Source organism: Ischnura elegans, chromosome 8 (assembly GCF_921293095.1).
Source record: "Ischnura elegans chromosome 8, ioIscEleg1.1, whole genome shotgun sequence".
NCBI lineage: Eukaryota > Metazoa > Arthropoda > Insecta > Odonata > Coenagrionidae > Ischnura > Ischnura elegans.
In genome coordinates, this window is record NC_060253.1 from 87,823,510 (window position 1) to 87,841,938 (window position 18,429).

General features: G+C 38.1%; 2 protein-coding genes across 2 annotated transcripts in view; both read right to left on the reverse strand.

The window, feature by feature from the left end:
* The window catches only part of LOC124163729, a 44,958-nt gene extending 37,452 nt beyond the window's left edge, over positions 1 to 7,506 (reverse strand). Inside the window, exons 1-3 of the mRNA XM_046540801.1 lie at positions 6,958 to 7,506; positions 6,365 to 6,618; positions 2,100 to 2,434 (exon numbers count right to left, since the gene is read on the reverse strand). Of these exons, the coding sequence (XP_046396757.1) occupies positions 2,100 to 2,434; positions 6,365 to 6,618; positions 6,958 to 7,208 (840 nt within the window). The 5' untranslated portion in view covers positions 7,209 to 7,506. The remainder of the gene's footprint in view (positions 1 to 2,099; positions 2,435 to 6,364; positions 6,619 to 6,957) is intronic.
* A 74-nt stretch (positions 7,507 to 7,580) lies between these two features.
* Positions 7,581 to 18,340, reverse strand: LOC124163732 (viral IAP-associated factor homolog). The gene is made up of 5 exons (XM_046540805.1): positions 18,093 to 18,340; positions 17,858 to 17,987; positions 17,356 to 17,581; positions 8,561 to 8,769; positions 7,581 to 8,042 (listed from the first exon to the last, which is right to left on the reverse strand). Exons 1-5 carry the CDS (start codon positions 18,096 to 18,098, stop codon positions 7,924 to 7,926), a joined length of 690 nt encoding a protein of 229 aa, XP_046396761.1. The 5' UTR covers positions 18,099 to 18,340; the 3' UTR covers positions 7,581 to 7,923.
* Between the last annotated feature and the right edge of the window lie 89 nt (positions 18,341 to 18,429).

The following is an 18,429-nucleotide window of genomic DNA, read 5'->3' on the forward strand; positions in this document are numbered from 1 at the left end:
TGTGAATTCGTACCGCAGCATGGATAGGACTACCTTCTCCGCTAGTATGGCATTGCCAAATTCAACAGCACAGCTCATAAGCTGATGATCATTATCCTCCAGTATTACAAGTTTATTTTACATCTCGATTTGCCACTGACGTACAACAATAATTTTTCATAAAAAATTCCATGAGGGTCGTGGCATCAATTTTTGGTGTCCTAAAAAAAGGCTGGTGCCCTAACACCCCCTGCCACACACCTTTTAGGTGGCTTGCGGGGAATTTTGTAGATGTAGATGTAGGTGTACTATTCAAACGAGGGGCAACATTATCATCCATTCTTCTGCTAACTGAAACATACGAAGTGAAACGCTTGTACTCCATCATCCCAATGTCGCATTATCAATATCCCAAGCAATAATCGTGTCACAATACCAATAGAAAAACTTGCCCAAGGATAACAGAACAAAATAAAGTGACGATGAGCAGCTAAACACTCCCTCAAAACAAATTTTACAGCATGCGCTAAGCGTATTTCCCAACTCCCTATGGTTGTTTAGAGGCACCTATGACATCACCCCTGGCCTCGGCAACGCTCGGGTGTCTTCGCCCAGTGGTCGGCTCGGAGATATTTCTCTCGATTTAAAAGTCCATTTTTTTATTTCTTTGGGTATTGGATGGAGAACCTTCAGGTATTTTTGTTGGCTAATGTATCCATTTTACTTATCCAAAATAGTTTTTAGAGCAATCGACAACCCATGCAAGTTCCCCATTCACGAATTTTATAATACTACATGGTACAAATTTGCTCTGCTTCTTCTCGTCCTTGATTTGCGTTCTACACTTTTTTCTAAGATCTCCAGCGTCAACCGCTGCATCAGCGTTTAAACAAAATCCAAATTTATCCTTGAATAAGAGTCCATTTTGGTTAAGGAACATATTATCAATTTTTTAACCACATTGGAACAAACTTCCTTCTCAAAAAATGACTAGTGTTAAAAAAAAGTGAACCCAACTTATAGTACCAATTATAATTCTCATACTTGCCTACAGAAAGGGCATTAAGACTTTAGGCCAGACCATACGATATGGCCCCTCGAGAGTGGAATTGGAATATGCCGTAATTTCGGGTCAGGCCATAAGAAACTTACGGCCGGCCAGACGTTTGGCCCCGTTTAGCAGAATAGCCCTGCTAGTAGAGGGTCTACGCTAAAGCCTTCAAGGTCATCAGTATTCATGGGGGAGAAATGGAGTGGTGGCCAGGTTGCGTATGAATAGCATCAACACATAAAAGGGTCCGCTATAGAGTCTCAAACACAATGGCTTCATTCCCTCCCAGCAGTCGTAGGCTCTCAGCACCTCAGGAATACAATGCAGCAGTAGAAGGTGATTTCGATAGAGCCATACAGAGTAAAAACCAAGAGAACAATGACAAAAAATAGGAATGCGGGTAGAAAAATCAAGAAGTTATCAAGAAAATCCATAAACCTAGAAGAGAAATTGAAAGAGGTCAGTTGCTTTGAAAATGGAGAGCGTCAAAGCGATATTGCGCGGAAGTTTAAACTCACAACGCCTTATTCTGAATAAAGACGAAGTTAAAACATCAATGACCTCAGTCGCACCAACTTCAACCAAGCAGTCAAGAAATACGGAAAGTTCATTGTGAATCTGGACAAAAAGACGAGGGTGGTAATCGCTCTGAGACATTTAGTGTAAGCTCAGTAGAATTTTCAAAAACGCAGAAACAAATCTTACATTCTTCTTCACATATGAGTATAGGTGAATAATATTAAGGAACGAAAAAAATGTCTAAAGAATTTCACCATAGATTGAAAAAGAAATGTGATGTTTTTGCTGATGTTCCTCAAACGGAACATTCTGACGAAGTTCATTACCATGAAATTCCAAATTTTTTGTCTCACAAAGTTTGAAGTAAGTCCACTACATATTTAATACACAATAAAACATAAATTTAAATCATCTGGTGAAAGTTTTCTAGGGAGTAAATAAAATGAGTGATTGATGAATTACAAACATATTAGCAATTATAAAAATTATAATAATCTAACGACTACCAGTAATATTAAAATTCACCCAGACCTCTAACAATAAAGCTTACCTGTCTAAAATCCTTAAATTGAGGATGTGTGATACCCAATCCTCTCTTGAATTCACTCGGATTGACCACAGTGTATCGGCCACTCCACATTTTAGTCAAAAGGGCAGCATACTGAGATGACAGTGAAGATGATGCTGACATAGCTGGTGATGCTGAAGAAAGAGAGCTTGATATTGGTGCAGATAGTGATGAGCACAGTGGGGTGAGAAATTTTTGCTGATTCACGAATCTCTGCACCAAAGCTGGAGTCGCACCCAGACACTGCAGCCCAGCACTCATGAAACATGTGTTCCCAAGATTCCTTATTCCACACACACCCGGACAAGCTGATGGATCTGTGATAGTGATAGATATGGCAAACGTTACACTGAGTACCAATATAAAATGAGAAATGTTGGGCTTTCATAAACTTTGTTGCTAATTTGGTGCAAAAACTAAATAACCCATCCTTCAGCTCCTTGGCTTGTTTACACAGGCACTACCATCAGAAGATAATACGCACTCACACACACAGGTCCTTGGGCCCTTACACTACACTTCCTAAAAATCCCATTTACCCCTTGATCCAGGATACTAAGGCTACATTTTCTGCCAGTAATAATCTCATCAGCAAAGGCCTTAAGTTCAAACTTTATGTCTCCAATCCCCGCCTACCATATCTCTAACGTCTTCCCAAAATACACAAAAAAGATTGTCCCATGAGACCTAATATATCAGCCATTAACTCTCCCACATACAATCGATCAAAATGGCTTTCGAGTCAAAACTATTTCAAACTATAACCAGACCTGTTACAAGCAAGACTTCGGTACCACAATGGGTAATTCACTATCCCCCTTCCTGGCTAACGTTTTCATGTCCTTCTTTGAGGAACACTGCTGTAAAAAATTACCCTACTCCCCATGGGTCTGGTATATGTACGTTGATGACACCTTCGCTGTTTATGACTCTTAAGCTTGCCCTATGGAGCAGTTCCTTGCACAGCTCAATGATCAGTACTCATCCATTAACTTCACATGTGAGGTTGAAAAGAATCGCTCTCTTCCCTTCTTAGACATTAAAAACTTCTGAAACAAAGAAAACCAAATTTCTCTCAGCATATACCATAAACCCACTCACACCAATAACTATATCCACAACACCTCCTTTGACCACAGCAGCTACAAACACGCAGCCTTAGATTCCCTTATCCACCGGCTAGTCAACGTACCAATGAACAGAACAAATTTTCAAAAGGAACTCGAATACATAAAACATACCGCCATATCGAATGGTTATTCAGAACAGCTCATCGATTAGATCCTCAATAAGCTAAAAAACATAAAATGTATTCAAGACAGCATGACACTCATCCCAGCCAAAGACCAAAAATACGTAAAACTCCCATATAACCCCACATCCACTAAAAGGACAACAAACTCAGATTTATCCTTGGAAACCCCAAATACCTGATAGAACTCCTCCAGAAGTCCGAAATATACAAAGTCACCTGACCTGAGTGCAATATATCCTACATCAGGCAGACACGGAGGAATTTAAACACGCTTCAAGGAGCACGCTGAGTGCTTCAGACTCAGCCACTTCAATAAGTCATCTGTAGCCCATCATATGGCTTCTAATTCTCATTCGATCACCATTAATGATATCAGCCTAATTAAACATGCCTCAGATTATTTATTAGACTTCTACGAATCTATCCACATTCAAAAACACCGAGGCAAAACCATGAACAGAGACCAAGGGCCAGTCAAATCTTGCCTTTTTTCCTTGATTTTAAACATCAACAAAACATATAGTAACGGCTCTCTTCTACCCGCTCTATAGAGTTCTCCCCCCCTTCCCATACCTACACTTCCCTTCCCAACATCTTTTCCCACCCCCACTTCAACTTCCCGGCCCCTCCGAGCAAAACCCGACCCTTTCCTATTATTGGCTCTATACCTCCCCCCTCCCTTCGTTCAACTAATTGCCTCAAGCCATTCACAGTAATCCACCAACGGTCATTACTTGACCTAAGATTTCAAACTTAATGAACATTCTCCTTTGAGGAGGCCTGCTTGGCAAGAGAAACACCAGGTGTCGGAGATCATTCTTGGGCACTTACAACCCTTCTACCCATCCCTAACTCCCGAGTGTTTGACGTTCACCATCGTAAGCAAGAGCTTCACAAACCTGTGTGTGTGAGTGCGTGTGTCCCACCGAGACATTTGTTCCTTAGAACAAAATGCGTGAGGTGCGTGAGTGTGAGCGTGATTTTCCTAGTTTTAAATTTTTGTCGTTTTCTTTGGTCATCCTTCCAAATTCCCACCCCCATCTTTTTGCCCAGAAAATCCTACTACAGCCTTCGGGAATTTATTTTCTTTCAACTGAGAACTCATCATTAATTGCCAGGAGTTCAAACATTAATTCTAGGAGCCCAATAATGTGATGCTCGGTGGTCCAAAAGCCCATACCTGACACACAATTGATTTCTCAATTCTGAAAGACCAAGAATATGGTACTTAGACGACTGTTTCCATGTTCTTTCCCTATGACTGTAACCACTCCTTGGATGTAACATTAACGTGCTCTTGCTGACTGGTGGGACTTCTGAAAGTCATAAAGAGTTTTTTCTATGCAGCTTCATTATTTTTAAATAAAAATTAGGATTAAAAAGCATTTGTTGAACAATTATCCAGGGATCAATTGATATCAGTGAGTAAATTAATCAACTTTTTTTCATTTGGTGCAGTTTTGACCGACTACTATGGCAAATTAGTCATCATGCTAGTCATCCACTTTATTTATATTCCAAAGAAATTTTTCCTTAAATTGACACTAAAATATTGATGGAATTGCACCAAAATTTTGGAATAAATAAAACTGTATAAATTAGCCAAATTTTCTGCTTTCTGTGCTGCAAAAACAGGAAAAAAGCCATTTTTGATGCATACATCGGCTATATCCAGTTTGTGCTACAACAAGTCATTTTCCAGGGATCTATCTCCTGGCATGGGTCATCTACAGAGCTCTTGAATTACTAACTATAAATTCCTGCCATTAGTATTTTAACTCCACAGGATTTCAAGATTATCAATATGCACTAAATATAAAAAGAAATTAAAATAGAGCACCCCGCTACTCCTCCATCTTCAAACCTAGGTGGGCATTGGGATATTTTCTTCGTGGATAAGCACAGACAATCGGCAATTTATGGCTAAACATTGGTAGATATGTCAAGCATTAAATGTTTGCCCTTTAGAACAGCAACCCCTCAAAATCTATAGAGAATGACTAAATTTGTCAATTTCTGACCCTCCTCCGTTAAATGGCCAATGAGCAAGGGTCAGGGGTTCACTCAGAGGTCTCAAATTTTTAATGCCTAATAAACTCAGCTCCACAACTTCTTTTCATCGGGCCAGAAACATTTGAAAAAAATTGATTTTTCTGATCTGCCCTATTATATGAGGCAATAACCTTACACCTTAAATTCCACCTGTACATCCACCTCAATGAGACTTTGTAACCAGTCTCCTTCAGAATGAAAATATCCTGTGATTCCGACCCTATCATCAGCTGTTAATATGCTGGTGCCAAATTCAGCGCACAGTAGAATTATCCCTTGAGTAAGGACAAGTTGTCAATAGCCAGAGGAGGATAATGAAACATATCTGGGGAAGAATTTACTGTGACACTGAAATCTCTACCAATTCTCACGGTATTGTCAGCCTATGGTATCACCACAATAGGAGTGCCTCAGCTTCCTTACAAGCATTTTTCAACAAATTCAGCCTTCTTTACACCATACAGTGCGTTTATTATTCTTTTCTATAATACTACCAGTATCAATGGTCTTTTGCCACAAACCTTGGTAATATGCCCTTTTGCACCACAAGAGTGGCATTCAGTGTTTTTCAACACGTACTTCTTCTGGAGATGATTACCTCTATAACCGAAATCAGTTAGAAAAACATCATATTTGCCAGCAATCGCCTACTAGTACCCCTTTTTCCCAATGCTCCCTCGCAACAAAATTTAAGCTCAAATGATCTTCAGCAGCAGGGCAAAATAAAATAATGCACCATGCCCCCAATTCTTTATGCGAAATGAAGCCCAATATTAACCACAAAAAAGCATTAAAAAAATTTTCAGTCGGACACCTTGGGATAGAAATGGTAGATTATATTTGAACAAAAATTCATCAATGCCGAGTCCGATGACAATCACGGGTTAAATTTTGGACATTAAGACTATTAGCTACATGTTGACAAAAGAGCCATACTCACCCTTCACATCGTCAAGGCCAATGTCTGTGGGTACACTAGACGGCGATGAGAACAATGAATCGAGCTCATGATGAGGGTTGATGATGTTACCCGCTGAAATATCATTGCTGGTGGTTGTGTAGTCAGGGTCATCGAAATGAACATCTGATGGAATGACACCATCCCTGTGAGATATAGGAGGTGGCGGTAGTGGTATCGCGTTTCCAAAAGGCTCAACAGGAGGAGCAGCTCCAGAGAAGGCATCCTCATCGGTCCTGTAGGAGGTAGCCAGTAAAAACTGAATATCTAACAAAGAAATGCCCTTGAAAGTATAAAAGGTAAAATGCAACGGATCGCAAGGAATATTGCAGTATATCGTTGAACCACACTATACGACTATGACAGTGGTGCCTTCGCAAATCACAAGAATAATCAACACTGTAACAACAATAACACCGCCAGATTGTCAACTTGACATTTATGTCAGAAATGATAGTAAGGATAAAAATACTTGATCAACTAGTTTCTACGTTACCACTGTCAAACTAATATCCACACACCATTGAAGAGGAAAAACAAGAAGAAAATATTCAAGAGAGACAAAACAATATTACCATGTGTTTTCGATTCCCATGACCTCGAAATCTTCATGGATTGGGTCCGATGCGTGGGTTTCGATACTTAGAGGACCTCCAGGATTTTGATCAAATTCATCTATTTGAGTTTCAACTTGGTATGACGTTTCTTCGAATTCCTCGAGGCAGTTTTCCAATGGTGCAAGCCTTGCTGGTTCGTCTTCGCTCAAATTAACATCGCCCGCTGAGTGAGTACAGCTTTCGTAGAGAATTGAACTGTCACTATCCATTAAAGGGCCTTTTATTGCGAAACTTATTTTAACAAATACTTGAATTGACGTCGAAGTAAATGCCGGGATACAAACAATGAATAACACAACATAAATACTCTCGACTCGCGATGATCGAACTAGATTAGACTTTCAATGTCACCAACTGTTTCCGGTAATAAAGATTTTAAACACCTTACAGGTTTAAATTAGCTTAACATGAATAATATAACATTAACTAAGGATCCATCTCTCACAGTGCGGTCTCAAAAGTTTTCGTTCAATGCTATGTCCTTGTCATCCACCATATTGAACGAAGAGTCAAGTGCACAACTGCTCAATTACGCCGAAACAATAAAGGAGATAACGATTCGTGGAGAAAAACACAACAAAATTAGAGATAATATTTATTCATAAAATTTACAAAATACTGTAAACATCATCAAAAGCTTGGAAGCTAAAATTCCAAGTACAAAAAAACACTTGCGAAACCACCGGCTCATATTCGATTAACAAATGAATTTAGTAATTGAGAAAGAAAGGCTTTCTAGATAACAGTTTTTGGATTTGTCACATAATGCATACTTCTTATAAATTAATAAATAATGATGATCGTATTTTTATGGTAACACAATGATAAATTATTTGTTGATTGGTGCGTGCCAGCAATTATTCCCCAAGCACCCAAGGGTAATGTCATCGTCACATGAATTTCCTCTCACGATGATTGGGATCTTCACTCGTCATCCTCGCTCATCTTCAACGAAGAAAACATAACATCTTTGATTTTTGGCCTAGGATCTTCCTTGATGGTACTCTCTACAGCTCCGCTTTGCCCTAGCAGCCACTCAAGTTCTAGGGAAGAAATACAACAATTTCAATCGTGTTTCTTACATAAAAAAGAGAACAATGACAAGATAAAACGTGTAAATACTTTTAAAGTATTTATGCAAATGAGGATTAAAACCGATCATACGCAGGAATTTCCCAGGAATGCACAATTCCCATTAAGTGTCTCTTTCTAAAGTGACTAACATCAACATTGCAAATCGCTTCATTAGCATAGCAATTTGAGTCCATGCACACACGAGCAAATAAAAAGAACATGGCTTTATTAACAAGCTCCTTGTGTAGCATGAGATAGCAGAGTCCAAAACTACCATCATTGCCAAAAGCTGCATCTAATACTCATATATTGCTTCATTTTTTTATGTATTGCTGAAATTAGTACTGCTTAATTCATAGAAAGAGAACTCAATTTAAAGGAAGACGTAGGGCTCATGTAGCCTATGGATTCATAAGCTGTACCCTCAGATCACATAAACTAAATGGAAAATTATGAGCATTTCAATAATACATCCATAAATAATTACCATCCATAGTTAATGATGTTCCTCTCAGAGCAGTAGGACCCACCAATTGTGACTTCATTTTCCCCTCAAAGTAAATAAATAGAGTAGGCAAGTTGCGATCAGGATAATTTGGTATACAAGTGGTTGAAACACTCTTCAGAAACTTGGTAGCTGGGAACTTGGTGGCCAAATGCGTGAGATGTTGATTCACGAGAGCACATTGAGGTATCCTGAAAACAAAGAGCGGAATATAATTGCATGAAAATCAAAGACGTCCCAACACATGCATGCTTATCTTCATGTTAGTTTCGTTAAGCAGAATTGTAGAACACACTGGTTAGATGTAAGTGAAAAATGTAACTTTAACTCAAGACACTTCACTTAATTAACATCAGATCAGTTACACAGAGTAAACATAAATACATTTGGTCGCTAACCAACGGACATCTAAAAATTACAATAACAACACCCTCCCGTTTTAGAGGGTGTTACAGATGATTCACAATAAATTACATAAGTTATTTTCATATCAACAATACTGAGCAAAATTAACACCGTATAAATTCAGTCAGAAAATATGTAAACAATTGAAGTACATACATAAATTCTTCAACATTTCAATAAACTGAATTACCAATACAAACATTACCATTACAAAAGAAAGTCGCCAATTGAAAAGAAAGAACAATTCTAAAACATCCAGTATATCATTGCCATATTGTCATTTTATTTATATATTAAACGTTTACAGATGCTTTTGATTAAACTATTGACTACAAAACCACATGAGTGGGATGATTCATGAACCACCCACACTGAACATCAGCTAAGTTTGAAAAAATCCCAGTTCTGGTTTACCTATTCTTCCTTCCCGCTATCAGAAAAAAGGGAAGGGAACAGACGAGTCTAACTTTATTCTTCTGCAGTCGTTCAAATTTATGCAGGCTGTTGTGATGGATATTGTTTGAAATTGAGAAAGGTGATAGTAGATCTGGTACTTTCCAAGCACATGAATTGTTATAAGGCTAATTACTGGATTTCTATTCATGCATAATTTTTTTCATTTCCAATGCTTCAAGTTCAAAATGCCATTTTAGACATGGAACTTTTCACCAGGCATGCTGATACTAACGTATGTCTTCATTAAATATGTTGGTGGAACTTGCTGCTTTACAAAGACTTAAACTCAGTTCCTGCATTAATAAAAGTCTTTAGAAGGATTTCATAGGAGGAATCGCACTTTCCAACCCAACAAGTACATATGTAGTTGGAAATTCGCAGAGTAGGAGCTTGAGTGGTAAGTGAGCTGCCTTTTCTATTACATATTTTATTGTCAATTCACACACGTTCTGATTCAAATCTGCTATACGTTTTATTTGAATAATGCTGAAAGTTAATCATTGGTTATTCGCAGACATTATGAAATTTAACTACATATGTGTATATCAAAAAATGGAGAGACAGAGGATAGATGCCCATGGGCTTACAGGTCCCCCTCAGCAGATGCATATTTATCGTGGGTACTTGCTACAAAGGAAAAATTTTGGTGGGGAGGTATGAAGCCCCCAATATCTCCCCCTTGCTACCATTGCCTGAAGTCATCTACCACGCGATGTAGCCAAAGGCATGAAGTATCTTCAATTTTTAAGAGACAGTTCTACCTAAAATCAGCTTTAATCAGGAGCACCAAGTAATGAAGGCTTTGAGCCAAGATGTCCTAAAAAGAGCCATATCACTGTTTTCACTACTGCTGAGAACTACAGAATAAATGCATAGGGCATCCTTAGGGAGCAGTCCAATGTTAATTTGAGTTTGATCAGACAAAGGCCATCACAAGGAAGACTATTGATTTCATAACTTCATAAAATATACAGAGTTATCAGAGGACTTCATCAATGTAGTCCTCCTCTATTTTCTGTATTGTCCTATCCCTTTGTTATAGATAGAAAAATCGATCCGTTTATATGTAACTTTAGGAGGACAACAGGGCTGCTATTATGGATAAGCGTTGCAAAAAATAGCATACGCTATTCTGCGGGTCATTATAGCAACGACCCCGTATTATGAATGAAGCGTAGTAATAATTTTGTTCGGAATAGCAGCATGCTATTTCTTGCGCGAGCTATTTGGAAGCTCCGCCTCTTCCCGTATGAAAAACTTTCTGAACAGTTTGCGTAACCAATGAGGGAGAAGATATTTTATATATTTTTCTGTATTTTACGGAATATTGACTTGAAATTATAAATAATTGCTTTATTTACATTTAAAAATTATATTAAACCTTGGAAATATATAATACGCTTTGAAAATCTCATTTAAGAAATCAGCTGTTTGTTGTGGTTGTGATAATTTCCCAATGGCTTCAGACAGGTGGGTTAGGTCATAATTTCGTTGTTATAATGATGATTTATCGGACATAAATATTCAATGATTTACCTATATCCGATCGGTCCTTTACCGTGAGATATATGCTATGCGAAATAATCATTGAAAGCTAAATATGTTTGATTTTCTTCGTAAATGTGTTAGGCTTCGAAGTCTGTTTGTTGCATATCAGAATTAATATGTATCAACTTTTATTGTATTGCTCGTGACGATATCGTTTTACTGTATGAACTAGAAGCTTTCGTTTCTAATGTTATCTATATATTATATGACTCCCTAATTTCAGTGTTCATTCTCTGTTTAGGAAATGAAGTAGGTGGCAACGTCACAGCTGTGCTTTCATGTATTATGATGGAATAGTATCGATATTTCAGCTGCATATTTGGAAAAAGCAGAGGGAGGTGATGGTGAATTTGAGGATGGATGGAACAGCTGTGAAAAAGTGAATCTAGCAATAGTGAATCGTGTGGAAAGTGCTGTTGTGTCAGTTATCATTGTTTTCGTATCAGCTGATTTTATTATGTGCTCACTGAAATTTTTGATAGACCCTGAACTGTGCCGATAAACTGAAACTTAATTGTGTGAATAACTTACTTGTCTATAGAGGAAACAATTTGTATTCAATTCCACATGATATATATTGCATTAATGATGTAGTGCATGGATATTCCATTAAACGTTTGTGGTGAATCATATTTGTTCGGAAACTTTATTGGTGTTCGGAGAAATCCTTTGTTTTCAAGCAAGTAATTCAAGTCGACTGCCCGTGTTTATAATTTAGTAAATTTTTAGTTTTAATTGTAGAAGGCAGCGAATAGTGGGGAAAACAATTTCGACTCGTTGCATGTATTTGCGTATATACTGTCCAATTGAGGAAATGAACGGCTGATCAAAGTATATGGTATTATTATGGTAATATATGGTTTTCATTGAAAGCTATAACTATTAATATATTTGGCGAGTTAGTGTGTTAACACAAGCTTGAAATTTTTCAAGAATCGACCTGATAGCCTACATTGAGGATATTTTTAGTAGCAAGTCAAGTGATGAAATAAAATTATGAATTGTAAATATGAATAAAACACGTAAAATTTGGGCTAATGGTAGTAATTCTTTGCATTAATTGTTATTGTTTTCGTACTGTCGATGAAGCAAGCTTGTGCTTCATATATTAAGCTCGAATGTTAATTCCTAACCAAATCACTTAACTAGTTAAATATTCATCACTTATGCTACTATTATTTAATTAAAATAAAGCTGATATAATTTTATTTTTGGCTATTATTCCATTTTTCAATGCTTGATTAGGTTACTTTAACCGCTTTAACCTCAGAAAAACAATTCGACATCGCAATGCGCACGTTTTCTGGTTGCAATACCGAATTGCTCGGCATCGAAGACCGCGTAATATTATAGCAAGCCTACCGGTTGCAATTCGCCGTTCATAATAGTAAATAGCAACGGGCCTATGCTATTCTGAGAATTACGTCTTCCGGTGTAGTAAAAACACGAATTGCAACCGTTCGTAATACCAAATAGCATAGGCGTTGCAATACGCTATATTATAGCAACATCGGTTGCAATATCGAAGAATAGCATGATGCTATTCCATCCATAATAGCAGCCCAGAGGTGATAAATATGAATAAATGCCTAGATAGGCAACAAAATCGAAGGCACACAAAATAAACACTCACAAGACATGTAGTTTCAAATTTTTGACCATTTCGCGGTCTTCTTCAGGAAGAAAACAAGTGGGGACTGAAAGGATGACTAGAGGCTGAGGAGGCAAGGATAAGAAAGTGGAAGGGAGAAGGTGGGGAATGGTGGGAAGAGGGAGGGGAAGGAGGAGAGGGTCATAGAAATTTAGTCGGCCCTGTTAACACCAGGAGGATACTTTCGAAGTCACTTTCAGCCTTGTGTTGTAAGTGCATTTGGTTTGTCCTTCAGCACGCTAAAGAGGGCTACTTTTAAGCTGAAGTACGTATACGTTTGGTCTCCTCGTCCCCTTGCTGATCCTCGACGACGCTCTCTTTGGAGCAATTTTTTTTCTCCCGGAAGATTGAAGCCATCTGTAGGTGAGTGAATGTGTGAGTGACTGCTTATTGAGTGCGTGTGTTTCCACAAATCACTGGCTATCCCTAGCAGGCCCATCCCGTTTTTTTGTGGAGCGAGAATCCTTAGTGGAGGTCCCTACAGCCCCCACAAAGGATCTTGTTGTGTTTGTTTGTTGTGAGTGAATGTGTACGTGTTTTGGGCTTTCCGGGTGAGAGGCTGGTGTTTGGTCCCTGCGGTGAATTTCTCCCCTTCCCGCACAGCAACACAGTGAAAATAATTTGACTTGCAAGGTGGACGAGCCGTGGGAGAATTATACAGCCATTTGAGTATTTTCCTTTCTTCTGGAGCAGCCATGTGCAGGACTGCTCCAAGATTCTCAATTCATGCAGTGAGGCAGAGGAAACTTTCAAACTACATGTGCAGGTGTTTATTTTATTTGTGCCTTCGTTTTTGTGGCATGTCTTAGCATTTATTTATATATATCACCAGGGGTTTCCTAATCATTAAGCATTCGTTAATATGTTCTCTACGAGTACAAAACCCTGGTCTCTTAATATTCTGGAAAAATATGTACATATTTTAAAAGAATTGTTGTCCATTGGCAATTAATGAATGATCAAAGAATCATAATACAAATCATACAAGCCTAGAAGTAAGGAAACAACTCATCAGATGCTACATATGGAGTATGTTTCTCTATGGAAGCGAGGTTTGGACATTGGCAGCAGCAGAGAAGTGGGGAGTGGAAGCATTCGAAATGTAGTGCCACTGAAGAATGATGAAGATAAAATGTAATGCAAAACATAAAAACAACATGTAAATAACGAGGAAGAGCTAAGAAAAGAGGGAGAACAGAGAAGTCTCCTAAAAACCTTAAGCAGAATACGGGACAACATAGTTGGCCACATTACAAGGCCTGATGAAGACAATCGTAGAAGGACAGGAGGAAGGGAAGAAGGGCAAGGGACAGCCCAAAATGAGTTATATGTATTGGACAGGTCATAAATGATGTTAAGGAGAAGAAATACGTCGCTACGAAAAGGACAGCAGATAGGAGAGAGGAATAGAGAGCTGTGTCAAACCAATCTTAGGATTGTTGACTAATGATGATGATATGTCAGATGTGATGCTTTCCCATCAAATCTGTTGGATCCTGGCTTCTTGTGAAAAAGAAAGTGTTTGATGGACCAGCTCTGACTCAGTCCTCATTATCCAGGATACTGACTGCAAAGCTGATGGGTATCCACATCACACGAATTACGCATTTTTCCTCAGGAGTCATCTTCGCATTTGTATTGTTACTAATTTTCTCTATTCTTCTTCACTTCCTTATGGGTGTTTATATTGTACAGTCGGATTCAAAAGTATTGCAACAAATGGAGCGGCGCCACTTTCGCCGCAGTTTGGAAATCGAGTTTCCGCATTTTCTATTGTACCAGTGGGAAATTTGAGCAACATTCCCACCTCCCGTAATATTTTTATAACAACATCGTTAAAGGGAAATGTATGCGGGAAATATGCAATGTTTAATACCACATAAATTATGCAGCTCCTGCTAGATAATACATCTACGTCCAGAACGTCAATTTACATTCTCTCGTAAGTTGGCCGATCCGTCGAAGTATATTGTCTTACAACTAATGCTGAAGCTTTTCGATCAGCGATAGTGAACATAACATACATATTAGATATCCGCCGCAATATCACAGCAAATAATGCCACTGAGTGTTTAAAATCAGCTTGATTTAGTGACACTAGAAGACTGGTTCATTCCCTTGCCTGACAAAGCTTGTAATGAATGCATGAAGGAGTTACATAGTACTGCAGTAACATTTTTTTATCCACTTTAACGCATATTAACTTAATTAAACACTGCTGTCGTTTTAAAATTTTGAATGGAGAAAATTCTCTTTTTGCTTTCCGCGGGTATCATTATTCGTTTTTAAAGAAATATCAGTGCACCAATAATATGGAAAATATTTCAGTCAGGTAAACTGCTCCATCAAGTCCTTTTCCGTATTACCCAAATATTCTATCGTTTTCAATAATACGTAGACACTCACGAGACCCGCTTAATTGAAGGGGCCAGGTCGGTGTAAACTTGGAAGGTTGGCACATGAAGCAACATGCATGTATTATCTAGCAGGATCTGCATAAATAATGTGGTATTAATCATTGCACATATCCCGCATACATTTCCCTTTAACGCTGTTGTTATAAAAATATTACGGGAGATGAGAATGTTGTTCAAACTTCCCTCCCACTGGTACAATAGAAAATGCCGAAACTCGATTTCCAAACTGCTGCAAAAGTGGGCTATTTGTTGCAATACTTTTGAATCCGACTGTACATAGCAATGGGCGTACCCAGAACCAGAACTAGAAGGGGTGGGGAGGGGGCAAAACTAGCTGTGGTCATTCAAGCTGTAACTTTTTTGCACGGAAAAGGTTAATGAAACCAAAATTTTAAGGAAATTATGACAGCAATTTATTAGTTTTTATAATTATTTGCTTGAAAAAAATAATGATTTATATTTAGTTTCATGTATCATACTCATATCATTTTTTTTCAAAAGGAAAATTTGTTGATAACTTTCATTTTGAACTAAATTTATTTTTGCCCCCGGGGGGAAGGGTGGGGGGGGGGGAAGGGTGGGGTGGGGGAAGGCAGTTGCAATAGGTTTTCCCATGTACACAGCAAATTTTTGTCCTGGTGTCTTCATATTGGCTGTCATTTCCTCACAAAATTTCCATATTCTCCTTCAAATCTTCCAAGATTAGCATTCACGTGTAATTAGGGGTAAAATGTACTTGAAGTTATTTTCCTTCATCTGTATGCAGATCATTTCCTTCGTCAGACAATCCCCAAGGTTTTTAGAATAGCATACTAACTTCTAAGTTTTTCCTGTGCTTGCATCATTAGCTATTTTCCACTCTTTCCATATAACGGTCTGTTATAGCTACTCGAGGTTAGTTTTGATGATTTGGCTGTTCCCCACTGAGTAGGCTTTGCCACATCCACAGGGGTCATGGGTTTCATCATGATACGGATTCTAGCACCTATGACCATGACTACTAATTTAAGGCTTAAGAATTGAGGAAAGATTTAGTGCTTTACAGGGGAGTAGACTTCGTGACGTGCTCTCGGGACCACTCACAGCCCTGAGGACGATGGCCGGGCTGGACATTCAAACGTCAGCAGTTATACATATGCAGTTTCTGACCCGGTGGCGATACTGAGAACATTCCATGAAGGCTTAAGAATTGCCATGATATTGTCCCTCTCTAGAAATCTCGAGATAGAGATTTACAGAGGACATGCTCAAACTTAAGGCAAGAGGAAGGAATAAGGAATTTTTGGCTTTTTTGGGGGAGTTTTGGAGTGAACCCTATTAAGGAGCAAGAAGTGATACTATTAAAAACTGGTATATTACTTCCAAGGCAGCAAGATGTAATGTTTACTGAACATTCTTGAATGTTAACAATACATTTGGATCTGGGTGCTACTAAAGACAAATATAAAAGGGTGAAACTAATTATGTCATAATAATTATAATTTTATGCATCCGAACTGTGCATTCGGCCAGCCACAAACTTGCACAGGAAAAAGCATCACGTGAAAACGGTTTCAGGCAAGTTGCATGTCCATATTTGGTCAGGTGGACATTCCCAAAAATTAAGAAAAGGCGGTCACATGAGATTATACATAGTTTTTACGATTACTTTAAATTGATTACTCTACTAATCATTTAAACCACAAGTACGTACATATAAGAGCACTGAGATGACCAAATCATCCTTAGAAGACAAACTTAAGTCAATCATGCACACTTTATTGCATCTAAATATTGGATAATGGACCAGATCAAATATTAGATCATCATTTATCTATCAAATATTTGTCAGGTGATTTGTTATCAAATATAGGAAATGTCAAATGAGATACAAAACGGTACAAAAAACATGTTATAGATGAAGAGATTTATCCACAGAATACAATAAGTTTTTCAAAAGTACCTGATGAAGCTTGCTCCTGAAGAGGGATTTATCTTATTTTAAAAAAATAGGCTCATGTGCCAAGGGGCATAACTCGAGTTTTTAGTTCTTATATTCGTTTGACGGAGGCTGGTAGCGCTCCCTGTATAATAACAATGATAATCGTCATTGCTGTTATACAAAACCTCGACAAGTTCAAAATTTATCACTTCAATTACTCTGAAATAATACTTATGAAAAGCTTTATACTTGAAGCGCCAGAATGATATAAGTTGAAACCATTGATACATTCTTGGCCCATCTGCTGCGAAGAATAATCCAGCAATGAATGATTATTTTCAATAATTATTAAAAGTTTAGACCGTTCCATTGGCCTTACCCTTGTTTGTAGAGATGAAGTACAACCCAAATCCCTTCACCGGCTTCATTAACTTGTTCGACATAATCAGCTGCACTTATTTCTCGAACATCACCAAAACGATTCCTGGCTACAGCGGCTTTAATTTCTGCTATGCGCTTATTTCTGTACTCCAGTAAAACGCGTTCATCTTCTTCATCCTCCAATTCATCAAGCTCATCCAACGTCAAATCCTCTAGTTTATTGCCTAAAGAATTAAAACATACTATCTCATTAGACAGAAGGGCAGCAAAGCAGGCATCCTCAACGACCCTCCGAATAATACTCTATAATTTAACCAATCAACCCAAAACTTATGACATTACAGCTTTCAGTACTCCTTCACTTCGTACGCAAGGACAAAAAGATCTGACAATGCCTGACAAAGTGCACTTTCAATTACGTACCTTCGTAACAATGAAAATATAGGAAACCAAAGAAACTCTATCTCAGGCAAGGGTTTTACCAGAGATACCGCAATTACCTTGGGTTTTTTCATTGACAGTTGACTCGACGATTTGCACCACTTCCTCTTCAGATATTTCTTTCTCCTTTTTAGGTATAATTCCCTTACTGCGGAGAATATCATTCCACTCAGTGTCAGCATTAGGATCCTACGACGAAAACGACCGTATAAAGATTAATTCCACGATTTTTTAGGGATGAGGTTATATTTTACGATGTAAATAAACCAATACACCATTCGATTTCAAGCACACCTGCATTTTGTGTTAGGTATTCCCAAATATTAACGCAGGTTAAAAACTACAGGATGACCTAAATAGGCGTGTTACAAGATCTAACAAACTAAAATTAGCCACATGATACTCTTCGACGCACTTCTTCCCGTGAAAGTGTAAATGACTGCATTATTACCAACATACACTTTGAGGTACTTCCTTTGCAACTATATATATCCAACTTAAGAGACTCAAAGAAATCTCTATAATTGTAAAATAAAGTATTGAAGATTTTAATACAGAGTTTAAAGGATTTAACTAAGGCAAAAGAAAACTCGTGGGAGTCAATATGCATTTAAAATACTGTAAATTGGCA